Genomic DNA, 21,568 nt, shown 5'->3' on the forward strand with positions numbered 1-21,568 from the left:
ATCATGGCAAAATGCCTTATGAAACGCCTATAATACGAACATAATCCCAGAAAACTACATACTTGATGTACGTTTTGCAATTCGGGCCAATTCCGAATGGTCTCTATCTTTGCAGGATCCATTGTAACTCCATCCTTGGATACAATATGACCCAGATAATGAATCTCTCAAAGGAAAACCTCACTTTTCTTGGTATTACTGAAAAGTTTATGCTTCCGCAACTCTTCGAACACTGTGACCAAATGAGTTCTGTGTTCCTGCTCATTCTTGGAGAAAACCAAGATATCATCAAAGAATACTCCTGTGAATTTGCGATGGGGTCGGAATATCCTATCCATCATACGATTAAACGTAGCAGGAGCATTGGTGAGACCAAAAGACATTACCAAAAATTCATATAATCCGAAGGTTGTCCTGAATGCAGTTTTATGGACATCTGGTGGCACCACTCGTATTTGATGTGATAACCACTCTTCAAATTAAGTAGGCTAAAACAAGCTGAGCCATCAAGCTTATCCAAAATATCATCAATACGTGGAATTGGGAATCTGTTCTTGATGGTAAGCTTGTTTAAAGCTCTATAGTCCACACACATGCGGAATGATCCGTCCTTCTTTTGAACAAGAAGCACAGGAGAGCAATAAGGTGAGGAGCTGGGCTGAACCAAACCTTTCTCTAAAAGCTCGTTTACTTACTTCATGATCTCTTCTTGTTGTGCAGCACTTACTCGGTATGCGGGTTTGTTGGGTGGAGAATGTTGGATATATCACCCAAAATCCATTCAAAGGTTGAAAGGGGCTATATAACCTTGATTACTTTACTCAAGACACATCCTCAAAAGGGCGCCTACTTCAAATATAGCCTAGAGGGAATCTTGCTCATTTATGGCACACCCACATGGGGGAGATGGCATACCCACATGGGGGAGATGGCATCTTATGCTTGTAAGACATCATAGGTGATGTCATGAGGTCATGTACTACTTGCCTATATAAGAGGCTCTTGCTAATGAAGAAATAAACTCGTGTGATTCCATGATTATGCCCAAGCCATGTCTCATTAGTATCTCCTAATCCACTCTTAATCATGTTTCTAATCATGACCTAACCATGACTATAACCATGTTTGATCCTCCTTAGATTTGCTAATCCACTCTCAATATCAAGATTTGGTATCAGAGCAGGTTTTACATCATCCAAAGCTCATTTATTAGGGATTAATTAGCATTTTATTAACTTAATCATATCTTATCCTCTCCTATTATCTAGGCTGAAAGATAGGCAGTCCATGGAGCTTCAATATCTCATTACCCACTTCAAGATTCACCACAAGCTCTCAGCCAGCCATTCTCAACTCAAACACGAAGCTGCTGACGGGTGGAATTAGCCAGAAAGCGCCTGGAGCCAACGGCATTGCAGTATAAACCAGCGCCTTTTTATTTGGGGGAAAACGCTGCCCCATCGCCATCGCGTCACCATACTCTAATTCCTCAGAGTCTTAAGGGTTCTCGTAGGCTGCGAACACGCTGATCTAGTCAGAATTATGAATGGCTGCGTGGTTTGGTGGCTGTAGGACTGACAGAGCTTCTGAAGCCTCAGTTCTTAACAGTAAATGAATGGGTGATTATTCAACTTAATCACCAATGTTTTGTGCTTAAAATAGTCTCAAATCACTGATATTTAAAGTACTTAAAGCATTAGATGCTTTGACCTAGGCCTCTACTTCTTTCAAGTACTCCAAGTGACCCAATTTTTGAAGGTTGTTTTGAAAGCATTTATCACATTGGTCACCATATACTTGATGAAATTACTATATTGTGATGATGATATTGTTTACATCATTTTTTGAATCACAATGGCTGAACCATCTGATGCTGAATCATCGAACATTCAACATTTGAGGCCTAAGAAGAAAAGCAAAAAGCCGAGGAGACGGGTAAGAAACAATGTCTACAACTCAAGAGCAAACAATGTTTTAGGAGGGCATGACTGGTCTGAATTTTTCATAAATAACCTTCATCTATTTGGTGAAGGTATCTAATCTTGTAAAAGCATTAGACACTGCCCTTGAGGGATACTCAAGTGGTAAGACCTTGCTTTATCATCATGTCTACATCCTCATTTCATGTTGATAAGTTTAATGGGATAGGCTTTCATACCTGGCAAGTTAGAGTAAGATTTATTCTCATGAAGAAAGGTCTGTGGGGAGTTGCTAGTGGAAAGGAGAAAAAACCTACCACTAGAGATGGTGAACAAGGATGGTTACCTAGGGATGAGAAAGCTTTTGCCATAATTGCATTAGGTCTAAGTGACAACTACATACATCATATCTCTAATGCAAACAACTCAGCTGAAGCATGGGAAATCTTAGAGAAATTATTTGGGGCAAAAGGGAAGCATTCCAAGATAGGGCTGAAAATCCAATTCTTTAAACTTGAAAAGAAAGCTTCTGAGTCTTTACCTACTCATCTTAATTATATGAAAAGCCTAATGTCACAACTTGCAACAATAGGAGCACCAATAGATGAGGAAGATGCCATTGCAGTTTTATTGAAAAGCATGCCTTATGATGAATATGGGCATTTAGTGTCAACTCTCATGAATCTTCCGGATCCTACTTTAGAAGCCATTGAATCTGCACTCCTTGAGGAGTACAAGAAGAAGCAAGAGAATATAGGGATAATGGAAGGGGCATACTTCTCCAACAACAAGTCACACTTCAAGAAGAAGAACTTCATCGACACAAAAGGAAAAAAGAAGACTTGTGGATTCTGCGGCAAGGACAATCATATTGAAGAAAATTGCTTCTTCAAACAAAAGGCACAAAAGGCATTTCTTGCAAGTCAAGACAAAGAAGAGCTTCAAGAAGAGGCCTCCGAAGAGGCCAATTTTATCGAAGAAGAATGGGCCTTTTGAGTAAAATCAAGGGATAGCCCATACCATGTTTAAAAACCTCTCCATCCTAAACATAACTATCTCATTGTAAGCTTTACTATGGTATTCTAGCATCATCTATCATTGCTAGCATTGTAAACCTAACTGGAATAAGACCTACGGGCACCAGCATGGTCATCATAACTAGTTTTTGTATGTTGTAACTAGAACCTAGAATTGCCATCATAAAGGTAGCATTGTCATGGATTTGGTTGAAGGAGGGTTTGTTGGATATATCACCCAAAATCCATTCAAAGGTTGAAAGGGGCTATATAACCTTGATTACTTTACTCAAGACACATCCTCAAAAGGGCGCCTACTTCAAATATAGCCTAGAGGGAATCTTGCTCATTTATGGCACACCCACATGGGGGAGATGGCATACCCACATGGGGGAGATGGCATCTTATGCTTGTAAGACATCATAGGTGATGTCATGAGGTCATGTACTACTTGCCTATATAAGAGGCTCTTGCTAATGAAGAAATAAACTCGTGTGATTCCATGATTATGCCCAAGCCATGTCTCATTAGTATCTCCTAATCCACTCTTAATCATGTTTCTAATCATGACCTAACCATGACTATAACCATGTTTGATCCTCCTTAGATTTGCTAATCCACTCTCAATATCAAGAGAGAACTACCTGGCACAAGATCTATGCGGTGATCTTCGGGCCTTTGGGAAGGTAATTCTCCCGGCAAAGTATCAACAAAACAGTCATTGAATGCATAAAGAAAATTCAGCCTATCATTAGTCACAGCATCCACATTTTGATGATTTGGCACAAGGCTATCACGAACAAAAACCAAGTACGCAGAAAGACTCTTTTTGATTTCTTTATTAATTTGGATGTGTGATACAAGTGGGATGGAATCTCCTTCTTTGCCAGCATCAATAAAATGCATGCGGCCTTTATGCATAAAAGAAATCATATTGGACTTGTAGTCTTTGTGGTGCTCAAGCCTATGGTGCCACGGCTTGCCCAACAATACATCACATCCATTGAGTGGAGCAACTAGGAAATGTTCATTATCAAGGTAGCCTTGGATATGAATGCGCAACTTTCCTATCAAAGGGGTAACCTGCACCTCTTTACCAATAAATGCAGCTTCGGCTTCAATCTGAGGTCCCATGTTCTCAACCTCAATACCCAATGCAGCTGCCGTTGACATAGAGATGAAGTTATCGGTTGCACAGTCATCAAACATGAATAAGGCGGGCTGATCCTTGATTTGCTCCCCCAAGCCTTGCATACCATTCACTCTTTTGCATCATGACTTGTATTTCCTTGCACATTAGGAACTGCATGTACATTAGCCTTGGTTTGCTTGTTCTCGTGCTTAGGTTTGCGGTCAGGGCATTGTCGAAACACGTGGTCTTTGCTACCACAAGAAAAGCATTTTCCATCCTTGGCATATTGCTCTCTTTGCTCCGGGGTTAAGCCGAATTTTTTCTTCCTTGGGCCCTGATCTTTAGATGTGGTATTTTCAGCTTTACCACCCTTGTGGGTCTGCCGGAAGTTCTTTTTAGGTGGCTGTCCACCCTTTTGCAGATTTGGGACAGCCTTGTCTTTTCCCTTTGAACCTCCTTGATCCTGCTTAATTTTGAGCACCAATTGCTCCGTAGCAAGAGCAGAAGCTGTGAGCTGTTGCAAAGTATGTTTCGGGTGTAATTCAATGCCCGAATGATATACTGGTTGCAGTCCAGAGTGAAACTTCCTCTTTCTTTCATCCTCAGTGATTTGCATAAAGGGAGTTACTTCCAGCAGCACTTTCCAGAACTTGTTAACATATTGTTGCACGCTTTCATTATCTCTTTGCTCAAGTCTGTCCCACTTTTGGGTGAGAGTTTACTCCGCATTTGGTGGCAAAAACTGAGTGTAGAATCTATCCTTAAACTCCTTCCAGGTGCAAATAGGATCCTTGGTGATCTTTTCAGTGATCCACAATGAGCAGCGGTCCCTTTCAAAAACATGCTAGCATGGCGTACTTTAGACTTCTCAGTGAAGTCCTCATCACTAAAAGCAATGTCGAACTGTGCCACAAATGCTAATACTTAGAAGCATCATGCTCTCCATGAAAAACATCAAACTTAACAGATTTGTCACCTGCTTTAAATTCCTTGAGCTTTCTAGCATGAGGCTCATGGTCTTCTCTTTTTCTTTTCCCCTTATCCAACGGAAATCCCTATCTGCATAGGCTCCATGGGCCATCATAGAAGTTTCATGAGGCACGGTGGCATGTGCTCCACGAACTTGAAACTCAGATGCATGTGACTTACCGGCATAAGGCAGTGTCTCTCCATGAGACAACTCAGAAGGCAAAACTCTAGTAGCAGACCTGTCACCCCTACCATGGGATACATGTCTTGAATGCATGTGACCTTCATGCCCTCCATGAGCACTAGGTTTTGTGTCTTGTGGAGAAGATGCATGACGAGAGGTGACTGTCACCTCTTCCTTTTGCATAAAAGATCTCAGCCTTTGAGATGCGGGATCTCCATACTTCAAGCGAGGTGGATTTCTGAATTTCAGCTCTCCGTCGTCCCCCTCTTTGATATCACCTTTGCGGAGGAGGTAGGCAAGTGCCAACTCCCTTGGCTTCTTGCCCACTTCTCGTGCCATGGACTCAAAAGTTACATCTACCATTGCATCAGCTTTCCTAGCTTCAATGGCACTTTGCACATGGGAATCTTCATGCAAAAATTTTAACTCTTGCTCTTGTGCCTGCAAAAGTTTTCTCATATGTTCCATTTCAGCCCTCATTGCATCAGGCTCTTGTTCAAGCATGACTGTCTTTCCTCGAGACAGTTGTTCCTTTGATTCACTATAATTTACCCTTTCAAGAGGCTTGTGCCTTCCTCGCAGAGCATCAGACCCACGAGAGGCACTAGATGGACCCCTCGAATTTGGCACTTCCAAAGGGTTGCCTTGGCTGTCCATTGTGTTAAGTGTGCTAGAAGCGGGGTGTCCAGTACACAGGTTCGTTTCCCCACTAAGAAGAGGGAAACAACCGTGCTCTGATACCAATGAAACCGATCCCGTCAAGTGGGAATAGACTCCGTTGGACACCCACACGCGTAATAGCACAACTTAATATCACAATTTGAAATGGACAACTTAATAACATTTTGAAATTGAAATGAAATGAAATGAGATAGATGGACACCAGCACTGGGGCCGGAACGGGCCGACCCCCCCTCAATATACGATATATTTATTGGGAGTATTTAACAAATACAATGCTCCATGGGTTCCAAGAACCAGATGATGTCCATGTACAAATGAATACAATACCAAACAAATAGGCTCGAAGTCGATATTCGAAGCAGAGTGACCACTTGTGTGGTCCAGTCTCTACGGTCCTGTGCTTTCACTGGACTCCGCGGAGAGCGCCCCACTGGTGTTCCAAGACCACGCACAACCCGGCGGTCTCGTACTAACCCCTGGCTCTCCCGATCTTAGCACCTATGGACCGTGGTTCTCCAATAGCCTGGACTACCCGGCACCGAACGGGTGTTGCCGCGAAGAGAATTCCTTATCAGATTTACCACAACGTACTTTACTTAAATCTGAAAATTCACCTACTTGTGGATGGTAGATGGAAGACCAATACCCGGATGTATCTTTGTAGAAGGTGTAGCCACCTAGGAGGTGTAAAGTCCTCTTGTAGCCACCAATGGAAAAGAAGTGCAACCTCTTGCAAAAAGGAAATGGAGCAGCCACCTTAGGAGAGGTAATGCCTCGCTATAGGAACACAGCTACCAACAGAAGCAGCTACGCATGAAAGGTACAGCCACCTGAGTAGCTGGAGCGTGGTCTGCTGGTGGTGGAACAACTGCCCGGCTGCAGAGTGCAGTGTGTTGGAGAAGTACGCTCACGGTCTGCTGGTGATGGTCACACAGCTGGTTGCTGTAGTATGCTGCGCAGCAACCAGTAGTGCAGCCGCCTGAGGGTAGAGTGCTGCTGGCTGGAAAACAGGCGCAGGAGAACACACAGGTGCCTGCAAAAGAGACAGCGCTGTCTGCTAGTAAGGGTACCAGCCGCTTGTGAAGATAGCAGTCAGTACTGTCCATATAAAAACACACAGCCGCCTGCAGGGTTGCCTGGCGAAGAGAAGGAATAAAAGTGCAGCTGATGTGCAGCCGTCTGTTGGAAAAGGAGTATGCGCAGCCTGACAGCCAACCGCCCGTGGGAATAGGTTCAGCTGTCAGCAAGAGATGGAGCGCAGCAAAATTGATGGGGATGGAGGCGCACAAATCATGTGTCGAAGGGTGGTCATGGAGCTTCTTTTTGTAGAGATTGGAGAGGGAGTTGCACTATTGTGATTTGGCTGGCTACCCATGTTTGCATGTGGGCGGCGAGTTCCATGGTGGGTTGGGTAGGTGACCATGCACCCACCCCCACACACACACAAGTCAAGTGTGGCTCCCCACCTTGGCCCCTAAGTGGGTGCCCACTTTTAAGTGTATGTGAACATACAACCTTATAAATCAAAAGGTTAGAGATTAAAGTATTAAACTAACATGTGCAATATACTTACCACGTGTTCACATGCAACAAAACTCGTCAGGAGACAGAGCAAACTTCACGACTCACTGGCAGGCGTCCCCGCTCAGTAGGTGACACGTCAAACAGGCAAACACAAAAATACAAGTCATGCGAAAACAGTTTCAAACATGCAGAACATGAGTGCATGTGCACATAGTATCATGGACATATCTCCCGTTCATGGAACAAGTACAAAATATCTGTTGGCACAAAAATGGCACGACGTAAAACATAAATCTTGGTCTTCCAATGGAGTGACAGTCCCATAGGTAAGACACAGTTCCAGGCACGAGCCTCCCTATGGTGTGACAGTCCCATAGGCAAGACACGGCACGAATACTGGCTCTTCCATGGCGTGACAATCCCATGGATAGAACACAGTCCATGTCATACACGGGTGGCACCAGTCTGGCTCCCGTCCATACGACACCTTCCTGCTAACACACGGGTGGCACCAGTTTGGCTCCCGTCCATGTCAGCAAAATACTGGCCTCTTCACATGAGACACCGGCCTGGCCTCAAGTGAACGAGACACAAAATCTGGAGATGGACCAATTGGTCGGCCAATTGGTGACATTCTCCACATATTGGTCACCTTGAAAGATCTTATCCTTTGTGTGCAAAATGGGTGGTACCTTCTTCCCTCCTTCCACAATCTCAAAAGGTACCTTGCCTGTCGAGGTATGGACGGTGTTGTTATAAGTGAACTTCAACAAAGGAAGATACTTTTTCCATTGTTGCTTGTGCTCTGACACATAGTACTTGAGAAGATATAACACTATGGAATTAGCCTCTTCCGATTGCCCATCTGTCTGTAGATTAAACGATGATGAAAACTTGAGAGTTGTACCCATGTTGTCAAACAACCCTCTCCAAAACAAACTCGTCATGCCATGATACTTGAAGATGTTCGCCATGAACAACTTCACCATGTGATCTACTTTGATCTTCTTACGCACGGGAATGAAATGAGTCTGCTTACTGAACCTGCATACGATAGTCCAAATGCCATCATTCCCTGTTTGTGTCCTTGGAAGATCAAATATAAAATCCGTGGCAATGCTCTCCCAAGGTCTATTTGGAATAGGTAAAGGCTGAAGTAACCCTGGTGTCTTCTGACGGTCAAACTTCACCTTTTGACATACGATGCATGTCCTAACAAAAGCATCAACATCTCTTTTCAAGGTCGGCCAATTAAAGAAAGACTCAACTGTCTTTACCGTGGCCTCCATGCGTCTATGACCTGCATACGGTGGAGCATGACTTTCAATTATAACCTTGAGCCGTAACTGCTTGGTGACACACAGTTTACTATGCATCAACAAAAAGCCATCCCTGAGAGTATAATGATCATGCCGCTGACCCTCAGACGTCTGATCATAGACCGTCCCAAATCCTCATCATGTGCTGCGCTTTTATCTCATCAAGCTCATGATGATAAGCAAGTGAAAGTCCTGAGACTTGTGGCTTGCGTGACAAAACATCTGCCATAACATTCTTTTTGCCTTCCACATGCACAACCTAAAAGTGGAACATAGACAAAAAGTTGGTCCATTTCTCAGAAAGCTTAGACTGCGTGAGGAAACAACGCAAGGTTTGATGATCTGTCTGCACAGTGAAATCAGCCCCAAGCAAGTAGTGTTTCCATGTAGAAAGAGTATGAATTACAACCAACATCTCTTTCTCATAGACCTATAAATGCTTCTCGGCATTCTGCAATATACAACTCTCATAGGCTATCACATGTCTTTACTGCATGAGAACTGCCCCAATGTTGTTTCCACATGCATCACACTGGACAACAAGAGCCTTTCGGAGATCCGGTAGCACCAATACGGGATCCGAAGTAAGCTTTTCTTTAAGCTTCTTAAAGGCTACAATTTCCCGATCAGCCCATCGAAACGCAGTTTCCTTCTTTGTCAAAGCATGAAGGGGCGAAGCAATCTCAACAAAATACCGTATGTACCGCTTGTAATAGGAACACAATTCCAAAAAGCTGCGTACATCAAGCACGGTCCTCAAATCTGGCCAATTGAGAATTGCTTCTGTTACGACCCTGTGTTTTTCTCTGGACAACAAGCAGGTGGACACGGGCACAGGATGGACAGTGTGAACGGCATCAGTTTGGATATGAAAAGGAAACCCATGTGTGTGGCCAGCCCAAGTGTGAAAGGGACAAAAGAGGATTTTTGAGCGTATAAGGTTTTAAAACCTTAGATGATATAATAATATTATTTATTGGAAGCATGCACTTTTTGTTATAAATCTTGCTTTTTGGAAAGCAAATTGAATCTCATCTTTATAAAAGCAAAGGGGTGGCGGATTTCGAAGCATGGTGGCGTGTGGCGCTTCTCTTGGTTTTGTGCGCTGGGCTGGACTGTGTTGGTCTTCTTCCCTCTCTCTTGTGAAAAGTGGCGCAGAACTGAAGGAGGCGGGTTGGACTGCAGGAGGCGGGCTGGTCAGCAGAGAGCGCAAGGTTGAACTACGCTTTCTCTCTCACTTGCGAGGGGCTGAGCTGCAGCACTCACAGTCTCTCCCTCTCTCTCTTGCTTTGGAAGGCTGTGGCGGGCTGGGCTGCTGAAGTGCAGAACTGCAGGCAGCTCTGGACAGTGAACAGGCTTTTCCGGCTCCCTCTCTCGGTGGTGGAAGGCGGCTGCAGGAGAGGAAGCGCACAAGGCGACTGATGGGCTGGATTGCTGTGACCCTACTATCTTGGCATAGCCTTTTATAGGCAGTAGGCTTTTTTGGTACAAGAGACCTGGACGACCTGCTGTCAGCCACAACAGAATATTCCACCTGACCTGAATACAGTGTTGGCCAGCTCTGTAGCTGCAGCTGACAAGCTCTTGTTCCACTCCGGGGTTCTCCTGCACACCAAAGTTCTTGGCTCATTACCAAGACGTATGTCTTTTCCTGCTGCCTACCAGAGATCAGCTCCAAGAATGAGCATACACATGTCTTGCACATGACATCCCCCTGTGCTAAACTTGATGATGGGATTCCAACTTCTGTTCTTGGGTGACTTCATTCCATTGTCTATTCACGGAGTCCCAAAGCTGTCATCCTTCCCTTCAATGGCATCAGTTATTTAATGTTTCAGGTTAGCATGTTGTGCCTAAAAACCATTTGGGGACTGGACCTAAATAATATAATAATTGCTTACTTTATGTAGGTGATTTTTCAAGAGAGGGAGGCCTTTAAGTGTTTGTGCAACATTATCTTATTTTTTCTTGCCCTTATTTTGTTTGCATGAGACAGGATCAGCAGGTTCTTCCTTGGAGGGGCTATTATTCAATTTTGGAGTGGGGGTTGGTATGATGTTCACTGTCATGTCAAACATGCGTGAAGTAAGAAGGCTAACCTTGCTTCTCAGAGAGGCAGAGTCGTTAATCAAAGACCTAGAGGATGAGCTAGAAGGGAGAGATGTATTGAGACCCAATTCGGTTTTGTCTAAAAACAACAGTGCAGGAGGGAATACACCGTCGGAACGAAGACAAATTGTTGTCACTAATACACTCGAGAAGGTCAGGAGTGCGACACAGTCTCTCAGCAGTATGAGGGCTCTCTTGACTAATGAGTTAGAGACTGTGCCAACCATAGAGCTCATGCATTCAAAGGACATTTCCATGCTGGAAGCAGAGCTAGAAGCTGAGCTCGAGAGGATGGAGTTGAGCTTGGGCGATGAAGCCATGTTTAAAGTCCAAAGAAAAAGCTCTGGCTCAAGTGAGGTATGATCTTCTTAGAGTGGCATATGCTATTTTAAATGTCTGTTTAATGTTGTTTGGAGGTAGGCCTTTTTAAAACTCAAAATCTTCTTTTTAAAATGCTAAATCAGCTGACTGGCTTATGGGCAGCTTGATGCAGAGGTGGGGAATCTTGTGCAGGGCGATCTGACAACAAGTGGCCTTCCTCATGAGACTGAAGCAGATACAGAGGATGAAGATGGCTGCGACTCCTTGGGTGAAGATCTTCATGTTACTAACTATGCTGTCTCTCCTAGAGAATTGGCAAAGCGTTTGCATGAGGTTTTGGAAGCAAGGCAGGAGGAGCATGTTTCCAATCTTGAGGCTGAGCTTAAACTTATGGGAAGCAAGTTACAAGCTAAAGAAGAGGAGCTTCAATGGTTGAAGGAGAAGTCTTTGGGCCTTTTTCAAGGTAAATTTTTGTGTTGCCTGCTGAACATAAGGATGTGATGTGGTGTATTGATTTTCTTGGGTGGAACGTCTGCTGTCCAGGTGAAGGTGAAAGCCTTTCAGGATTTGATGAGAAATCGCACCAGAGCTCGCAAAACGATACGCGGCTCAAGCAAATGTCTGAGACTGAAGGTTTGCCAAACATAGAACTCGAGGAGCATTTCTTACACCCACAGATCTCTTGTTCACCAAATGCTTCTCCTGGGTTTTCCAATTTCTCTCCATATGCCACAAACATGGCTTCTTTCAAGAGTTCCACTTTGTTCAAGAGGTGGGCGGAAAAGAAGAGCAGTACTGCTTTTATCACCTTGGGAGGTGAAGCATTAGCTGCCTATAAAGAAGCTTGTGATGAGTTTTCCAAAGTCTTGAGTGATCCAATCAGAGCTTATCCAGCTATGGACAGCAACACAGAGACAGATGCTTTTGGTGGAGGTGAGACTATCGAGGAGACAATTGCAAAGGAATGCAATGTTGATCTGCTTCATTTGGAGAACTCCGATGGTTGGGAACAAGTTGATTTGTTGTCCTTGGCTGAGGATTTTTATGTTGGGGGTGACCCTGAGCTCATGGAGAATATGCCAACACTCAGTACTATCACATCAAAAGGGAGGCATTGTCAGCGGAGGAGAAATATTTGCAACAAGGGATCTGTTTCAAGTCATCCAGAACCCGAGCAGTACTTCTCTAGCTCAAGAGGAGTTGATTCATCGGATGATGCAACTAACGAGACCTCTGGCAGCACTCCTTGTTCGATCAAGTTCATGGATGTGAGAACTGCTGGCTTTAGTCAATGTGAGGATCAGCTGGAAACTAAGGCAGAAAGTGAAGCCAACAGCAGCAACCATCTCCCTTATTCTGATTGGAGCCAAGACATTCTCATTTGTGCTGGAGTGAACACCCCCAATCAAGAAGCGTTCCATTCTATCTACCCAGAAACACTAGACAGCCCCGGTAAGTTTGTACCTGCTTCCAAACCAGGAGACTGGGGTGTGCCTGAAGACAATGGTTACTCTTCAGATCTGGATGAGCAGTTAGGTCAACTGCTCATTAAGAGGATTGTGGAGAAAAGCAGGAAAGGTTCACCTATTGTACAAGATGCCCAAACTGTTCTCGCGTCCTTTGAGAGGAACAACACACCATAGGCCACTGACTGATAGGTGGATCAATGCAAAATTCAGAAAGAGTAGTCATCGGATTGCAATATCTGATCAATGGCTCTAGTTAACTGAGCAGATCCTTTGACAGGACCTACCTGGCTCTAGGAAAATGGCATAACCTTGTAAGAAGTACTTTGAGCTCTGTGGCCTGTGTTTTTTGAGCCCCCCCTTGCATGATGGTGTAATAGGTGACCCCAACAGGGAGGTGTGCTCTACATGATAGGGTGGCCTAGTGGAGTCTTGCAGGAAAATTTGGAGATCTTTAGCTGAGATGTCACACCCTTCTCTCCTGTAAGGATTTTGTTGAAGAGAGGTTGCTGCCAAAGCACCACATCAAATGTATGATCGGGAAATGTGATCCTGTTTTAGACTGCCCAGTGCTTTTCTAAGGGGTTCAGGAGGATCAGCAGGCAGAAGGTGACCTTATGGTTTGCAAGATTTACGGATATGTACAAGTTATGCAAATTTTTTGAGGTTCTGGATGCTATCCTGATTCACATGATTCTTGCATTTCATTCATTGCATCCTGGATTTATTTAGAACGAAGTGCTTACCATCTTACGTGTTCAGGTAAGTTGAATTGTATGCCTGCTAATGGGTGTCTCTATATACTTCCTTTATTTTCACTGTACTTCGGAGAGGTTAATTAGTGCATGCTATTTGAGGGAACATGATACTTGACATGTAAAACATTCTGTAGTGTTTTTAAGGTTTCTTTATTCTTCTTTGGTTAGCAATAGTACAGGCTTCTTAGCTTGGCAGCTTTAAGTTGGCTGAAATTGTAAAATGTGAGGAGGCAGTGTAGAGGCCATGATACTCTTATAACCATTCTTCTGTTAACCTTCTAGTTCTAAGTAGACTAGAGAAAGGGTGGGGATAGAAATCCATCCAAAGTGGGGTGTCTTTTAATCTGGTAAGATGGATTTATGGGTCGACCTTTGCTTAAAAAGCTGTGTCTGAAGTGTTTTCAGGAGAGTTTGAACTCCACTTTGTTGTGCACAAGTCATATGAGTAGGCACCACCTCCGTAAATCTTAGAATGCCCATGCGTTTCTCCCCCCCTTAGTGGTGCCAGCCCATTGAGTACATTAAGCCCATTGAGTACATTATTTTGACATGATTGTAGTAGAGCAATGGAGTAATAATTTATCGCTTCACATGGTAGTTGACACAATCTTCAGAAGTAATGTTCTTATGAGGTATCTATAAAAAAAACTGAATTTCGCGAAAGCAACTTTGCCATTAACCATCATCTACAATCCCCATCAGCGATGCACTTGACCTTAACATTGAAACGGATCCCTCTAAATATAGTGAGTCTTGGTGGCGAATCACAATTGACAATTGAATAGCCCGCAAAAGGCATCACTAGCTTCCCATATGTTACCTTGTTCGAAAGCTAAAAGCATTTGAAGATTGGGCTTCTTGCTAAACTTAGAAAAATTCAGGCAAATGCGGGTAGTCAGCTTGTTGCTGGATGCGAAGATCTTATCAAGAATTGTGTTCTTCCCCCAAATTTACTAGCATATCAAGTGAGTACCATGAGTTGCTTGCTCTACCATCTCCACTACATCTCAACACAAACATAGAAAAAACACTCCCTCCTTGCCTAAACTAGCCATCAAAGCAAGATCATCACCATGTAAGGACTAGATTCAAGGGACTTAGAATTTTAATGCTTGAGTTCCAAGTGCACAAATTGTTTGTAAATTGTCCAGCAAAAACATACGTTGAAAGGAGGCAAAAGGGAGTTGGATTTCATTATCATGAATGCATTGAGGTATAGAACCTTTGCCCACTTTACACCAACATTGAAGTGCCCCCCATTGCAACCATCACAAATGCTCCATTGTTAAGTACTCCACAATTGTGACTCTCCCTTATATTCCATCATCAATAACTTCCCATGACCACATACACCATAGAGTAGCATAAACCCTCATCTTAATGTATGGGCTTATATGTCGCATGCACATGGCCACATGCTTACACCTTGTACGCATGACCTGCTTACGACTACTATGTGTATGACAAGTTGGCAAAATGCATGCATGACATGCTCCCATAATGTTCCCATGTTATGCCCATATGACGTGCTCAAATTCAAGTGCGAATTATGATCATTTGTTAGCTCACCCACTACTAGTTCATTCATTGTCCTTATGAATTCTTGCGGGTAGTGTAAGTTGACTAAGATGTTAAGCACGAAAAACTTCATTCAACGAGGTGAAATTCAAATTCATGGCTAAGAAGGCCAATTCAAATTCACAGCTACGGACATCACTATAAAGCTGGGGCGTTCGCAAATATTTGGGGTGAAGGTGTCACCAAGGAGCATGAACAAAGACACATGAAGAAGAATTGAAGACATTCTCAACATAGAAAAATATCACCATAGATATAGTTCTTGTTGGAAGACTTGAACACCAGAGAGTCCATCACATACTGTATTAAGTACGTGTGTATATTTTACAAGTATCAAAGTAGTGTGAAGCTTGTACATTACTGTTCAAGTCAAGTGTCTATCCATGCTAAGTGTCTACCCATACTAGTGTGTATATTTTACAAGTATCAAAGTAGTATGAAACTTATAAATTACTCTTCAAGCCAAGAGCTTACCTTAGCCTTGCTGAAGTATGTGTCATTGGGTCTTGTCCTTAGAGCCGCAAACGGCAACTTCCCTATGTGGGTGCACTAGATCGTATGTCGTGTCTTCACTCTGTTGTCACACCGGAATGGTGAAGGTAGAGATCTCTATGCTTAGATGGAGGCAAAACGAGATGGTTCTCTCTCACAACAGCTAAGGAATGAAGGGGAAGCTAATGTAAGAAGACAACCTACAATTAAACCTATCTAGCATACATCCATCAAGCAAGTAAGATTCAATGACATACAAGCAAGCAAGAAGAGGGAAGAGGAGAGCTCACAACATGTGGCCTCAGTAAATCAAGGTAGAGAGTCACTTATGCCAATCCACAAAGAAAGCCTTAATGTCACAGTGCTACACTCATCTTTTCTCGCACGCATGATTGGGCTTTATCTTTCCAATTCCACCTGGCAAGTTGGTGTTGTAGCATGGTGCACGTAGGTGTTGTGGGGCTTTGGTGATCTTTTTGAGCCTTGGGGTTGCTCGGTGATGCCACAAAAGTGTGTGCATGACAACACTCTTTGGGGTTTGGCACCATGGGTGGCCCTTCATTGATGGAGATAAATGTGGGTAAGGCCGCTGCACATGGGCAAGGTATTGTCTCTTACTTCTTGGTATCCATGGACTCCGACAACTTCTCTGAAAAGGTGGTGTCGGCATATAAGTCAAGATGGAACCGACTCCTACACCCATTCGTGCTTAAGCTTTGGGGTTGGAGTCGTGGGAGGCATGGCTTTTGGTCTCCACTTCATCTTTGATCTTGAGTTGAATTGGGGTGGGCACTGGGAGGCATGGCTTTTGGTGTCTCCACTCCATCTTTGATCTTGAGTTAATTGGCATGGTTGCAAAGGCTTGTGATGTAGGTTTTTATGACTTTGAAACCCAAATGTAGGGATTCCCTTCATAGAATTTTAATTTAGAGTTAGCTCTTATGGCATTTCTCCTATGGTGGTGGCTAAGTAGTCCATGACTTCTTACCACTCTAGTTTTATTGTAAAGGCTAAGTAGTCCATGACTTCTTACCACTCTAGTTTTATTGTAAAGGCTGAGAATAGCTCCGCATATGGAAACCGATCCTTCACTTGTCCTTCCTCGGTCTCTGATCTGAATGTCCTCGAGAGGCAGTCAGGTCCATAGTATGTTTTCCTGAGCTTATGGCTGATTTTGAAGTTGAATTCTTGTGGAAGAAGCATCCATCTCAGTGGCCTTCCATGTATCACCACTTTGTTGATTATGTATAATGATTCCTGATGATCAACATAGAACCAGAAAAGTTTTCCCACAGTAAGTAGCGCCTAAATTTTTGGACATTGTAAACCATCCCTAGAACCTCTCACTTTGTGGTGGTATAGGCCTTCTCACTATCTGAGAACTTCCTACTTGTTGCAAAATACATTGGGAAATCCATATCAACTTAGTATTGTCCCTATGGCTAATCTTGATACATCTGTACATGAACATGGAAAATTACATCCCATCCAGGTTCCCTAAGAATTGGTGCATTGGCATTCTAAGCACTCAAGGAAATGGCTATCAATTCCTTGCACTCCCCCCTAGGTAAACTTGACATCTTGTTTTGTGAGAGTCATAACCCATGGGGTATTTGTGTTCCCAAGTAAATATGTCCTTGAACTTGTGGAGAAAATCTGTCACTTCTTAAATTCTAATGGTATATGTTTTTTTACGATCACTATTTTTAGGCTCATCCTTGGAACCTAAGTTTAGTTCTCAAGTTTCTTGGATGCTTGGTACTACCCAAGATTTTTTTCTTGGGATCCCTTCTCAATTATCTTGATTATTTCTCTTTCCTGACCTTTTTAGGTACATTTTCTGTTATTCTTGTTGCTACCACCTTCTCAAGTCTGCTGCTACCATAAATATGTCAATTTCTCCCACTGGGTAAATTTCCATTACCATCATCTTTTCTTCAATATAGTCCTCTAGCCCTTCCCTTCCCTGCTACTCGAACCTTAGTGTCGTGACTTCTCTGTTGTAACTTCATAGAAGTTGTGATTGGGCCTCCTTGCTTTTGTGTTATCGATTGATTTTTATCATAGTCATTTAGTACCCTTGCTGATTTGAGCCATGGCCTTCCTAGTAGCATTGGATAAGAAGTGCCTGTGTCCAACACTATGAAGGTTATGTTGAGCTTCATACCCTTGATGCTCAATGGTACTTCTTCTACAAACCCCAAAGGTTCCAATGTTCTCAGATCTTCCATCCTGATTTTGAATGGAGCCTTCTTCATTTTCTTTATTTTGGGTAGCTTGCGGGTTTGCTCATTTTTTGATGATATTCACCTCAGCTTCTGATCCCCCTTACCGGTATTATACTTGGTTAATTATAAAATTGTCAAACTACGAAATAGTGTAGAGAGAAAAATTCTCAAGACTTTGATAAAATAAAATCTATTAAAAAATAGAAAAAATGTAATAAAATAATAGCTTATTCAAGTAATAATATCCTTTTTCCAATTTAAAATGGTATTCCCCATGTGTAAAAAATTGAGAGAAACTCCCATGACCCCATGTACATATATGCGCTAGGGGTCACGCAAAATGTGCACGTGTACATTTTCCACACTCACCAAGGGTCAAGATATTGAGAGATAAGTAAAATAAAGTAATTAGGAAATTAAAAATAAATTAGAACAATGCCTATCCTGGTAAAAATATTTGAAGTAAAATGGTCAAGGTTTCCATGGTAAAAATTAATTAAATAAGGGTCATGCCCTAAGATGTGCACATTTATTAATTTACTCTAAGGTCATTTGGACTAACGCAATAAACCATGGGTTTTTACAATACCAAATAAGATTTGGGAAAGTGAAAAACGGTAAATCACACATGGTATTGGAGAGGTGGAAAGTGCTAAGAGGTTTTGAGAAAATCTAGTGTGGTGCACCTTGTATTAGTTAAAATTGGTATTTTGGCACATACATTAGACTAAGGTTCATTCCACCCACCATCAACTAGTGCTTTCCTACATTTTAACTAGTGTAGCCACCATTTTAACTAGTTCTCATGCATTCAATTTCAAACTGTGCTTTTTAGCCTATAATTTAACGAGTTGAGCCCACAATTTTGTCCAATTGCATGGCGGTAGGCCAAAACCAAGTTTGTTGATCATGCTTAGGAGACTAAGTGGTTATACATGTTGAAATACGGTGCTCATCATGTCATATATGGGGCGTATATATGCGGGAGCAAGGTAGATGAAGTCTAGAATGATACGAAATAGGAATGGATGAAGGCTAAGGTTATTTGGGCATGTGAATGGATAAATGTAAAAGGGATTCAATGGTCAAAAAGTAGGCACATGGAAAGTGCAAGCGCGCACAAGGCATGTGGGCATTTATGAACACATGGATGTCACAAGGGTGCATGGAGCATGTGGATGAGAGCTTGTGGATGAGAGCTATAAATGGATGTATCAAGCTTATTTTATTAATGCAAAAACATGAGCATGTGATTAGCCCTAATTCATATCTTTTTAATCTTCATTAGTGTCAACATTGTGCTTGAAGCATGTCTTCTTCCATGTTTCATCCATCATAGCTCTCATATTCCTTAGTTATACAGTCATATTCTTCTCAAATCCATCTCATTTAACAACACAAGCCCCCATCCCTAGGAGACAATTTGTGGATTGCTGATTAGGGGAGGTTATTATCATTGAAATATCATTAACTAGGGTTTAATACATGCTTAGTACACAAATCATCTCGGAAGAAATAAATAATTATTATTATCACAGTGATTAGGGTATTGTAGAGACTACCTAGAGTACTAAGAAACAATTAATTATTAGAGTGATTAAGGTATTATAGAGACTACCTCGAGTACTAGGACACATCATTTTTAGTAGAGTACTCGAGGGGACAAGAGTACATCAAATTCAAGGTGAAGCAATGACCAGCGCGGCGGTGGTGGATAAAAGGAAGCTCCAAGTGGAGTAATGACTAGTGGACAAAAGGAAGTTCCAAGTGGTTGACACCAAATTGAACCTTATCTTGTATATAAAGGAGGTGGACAATAGTCAAAGTAGGAAAAAAATGAGGAAAAAATCCCCATTAAAAAAACTCACCTACTTTAAGAGCTCCCAAAGCATCAGATATTTCATCAAATAGAATCTTAAAATGTTATATTTATGCATTTGATTATTTAAATTTGCATAGTTTGAATTTAAAATTGTCATTATATTGAATAATCTCCTATTAGATAGATATTTTCCAGAATATTCAACTCTTTTTAAAAAGGAGATTTATAAAGAATTAATTAAATGGACCTTATGCATGTGAACCACCTGGAGAGACGGAAGACTCTCTACACTTGTAGCAAGAGTAGCATGATCCGTGTGTAGCTCAATCCAATGGGATTTGCATCCCTTTCGGAGCTCGGGATTCAACCTGTACTACCGGTGCACGGAAGCTTATCCACGAATGGGAGAGAATGCTATGAACACCACTACCTTGACATAGACTTTACACACACAAGCTCAATCTTGCCATAACTCATTCACTCATCATCCCACTCATCATGCATCATTCTCAAGCAATTACTTCCCTAGCATGCACACAAACCTTGAAGCTTAATGGAACTTGAAATAAACATGCATTCTCATTCACTACTCCAGCAATGCCTTCCCCATGGATAAGCTACAAGCTATGGAGAAGCTTAAGCTTGAATCCACTACCACACAAAGCCTAATAGAGAATCCACAAGCATCATCAAAGGAGCATGCACACTAGAGAATAGAGATGAGAAGAGAGAAAAACATCATCTCATTGCATTGAATAGAAGAGCATTGCTCATACAATAGTGTAGATGGGGAGAGAGAAGAGCTTGCACCTCTATGAACAAGAGGGAGAGCTAGTCTCAAGAGAGCTCAAGCATAGGTTTAGCCCAATGTGTGTGTGAGCTCTCAAATGAGCCACTATTTATACTAAAACTCCTAAAATTCCCAAAACTTCCCATGTGGGATTATTCTCAAGCCCACTCCCACACTCACCTACAACTTGGAACTCTCTACAAGAAGAGCCCTAAATAAGGATGTCAAGTCTCTTGTTTTCCTGCTTCCATCTTTGTGTTGCATCCTTGCATTGATCACCACTCGTCATGCAACAATCCCCCCTTCCTATTTTGCGCACGTACTCGAGCGCGTAGATGCCAAGGAAGAGTAGCATCTCCAGTGTGTACCTGCAAGCAAAACGATAGGTGGTTTGTGTTCTTTTTTTTGGAAAGCAAAAGTACGGACAGACAATAACGAAACAAGCAATTTTACTAAATAAGACATGGAAATAAATGTCCAATTAGCTAGAGGAAGGAAACATTGAAGCAGTGTAGAGATTAAATAGGTTTGTTCAAGCCTTAATAATTACTATCTGCAGCTAACTAAAGTAAAGAATGTTTTATGCCAAATGTATTGTTCTTTTCCTAGAAGGCAAAAGACAACAGTTAATCGAGGGACTATCAAGTAGTATACCTAGCCTATGCTAAGTCAAAGATGTCGGTTCAACACTAATAAATCTAACATAATTATGTAGTGGCAGACTCTTGATATTGCTTAGTGTTAAGGTTTAATATTTTAAGCACAACGGTGACCATCTTGGATTAGACAAGCATTTCTCTTGGTGCATTTCTGTCCCTTTTTTTTTTTTGGGAAGAGGGCTCTCTTCAAGAGTATGTTTGCGCACCCGCGGTATGGCTATTCCTTGCTACGCAAGGCATTGGTCTGGGAAAGGTATAGACGCCCCTCGCCTACCATGAATAACAAGGCAATAGGCCACAAACATATACACTTTTCTTTTATTTTTGTCATGCCAATTTTTGTTATGGAAGGTTTATTAGATTGTCCCTAAGCAATGTCCTAGTAAGGGCAAGATATCCACTGACGGTCCTATGATTAATTTAGTCTCTTTGTCCTAGGTCTGGAACTCTACCTTTAGCACACAAACACTAATTACTTTGTATTGCTAAACAGGAAAAACAATTACGGTCAAACTTACACTATCAAGTCTAAAGCCACTAGAATGCTATCCCTACTCTAGACCAAAGGAGATGCATATTGCCATGCTTAGTAAAGTGA

General features: G+C 42.3%; 1 protein-coding gene across 8 annotated transcripts in view; it reads left to right on the plus strand.

Annotated features, from left to right (window-relative positions):
- LOC147641094 (uncharacterized) overlaps nt 1–13,320 on the plus strand; it is a 43,694-nt gene extending 30,374 nt beyond the window's left edge. For 6 of the 8 annotated variants that reach the window (XM_086817988.1, XM_086817982.1, XM_086818011.1 and 3 more), the window contains 3 exons: nt 10,744–11,213; nt 11,340–11,640; nt 11,721–13,320. In XM_086817988.1, the coding sequence (XP_086674114.1) occupies nt 10,744–11,213; nt 11,340–11,640; nt 11,721–12,820 (1,871 nt within the window). In that variant the 3' untranslated portion in view covers nt 12,821–13,320. The remainder of the gene's footprint in view (nt 1–10,743; nt 11,214–11,339; nt 11,641–11,720) is intronic. The other 2 variants (XM_086818025.1, XM_086818019.1) reach the window with 1 other exon arrangement.
- Nucleotides 13,321–21,568: the final 8,248 nt, after the last annotated feature.

Source organism: Cibotium barometz, chromosome 2, assembly GCF_041138505.1.
Source record: "Cibotium barometz isolate CiBa-2024 chromosome 2, ASM4113850v1, whole genome shotgun sequence".
Classification (NCBI taxonomy): Eukaryota; Viridiplantae; Streptophyta; class Polypodiopsida; order Cyatheales; family Cibotiaceae; genus Cibotium; species Cibotium barometz.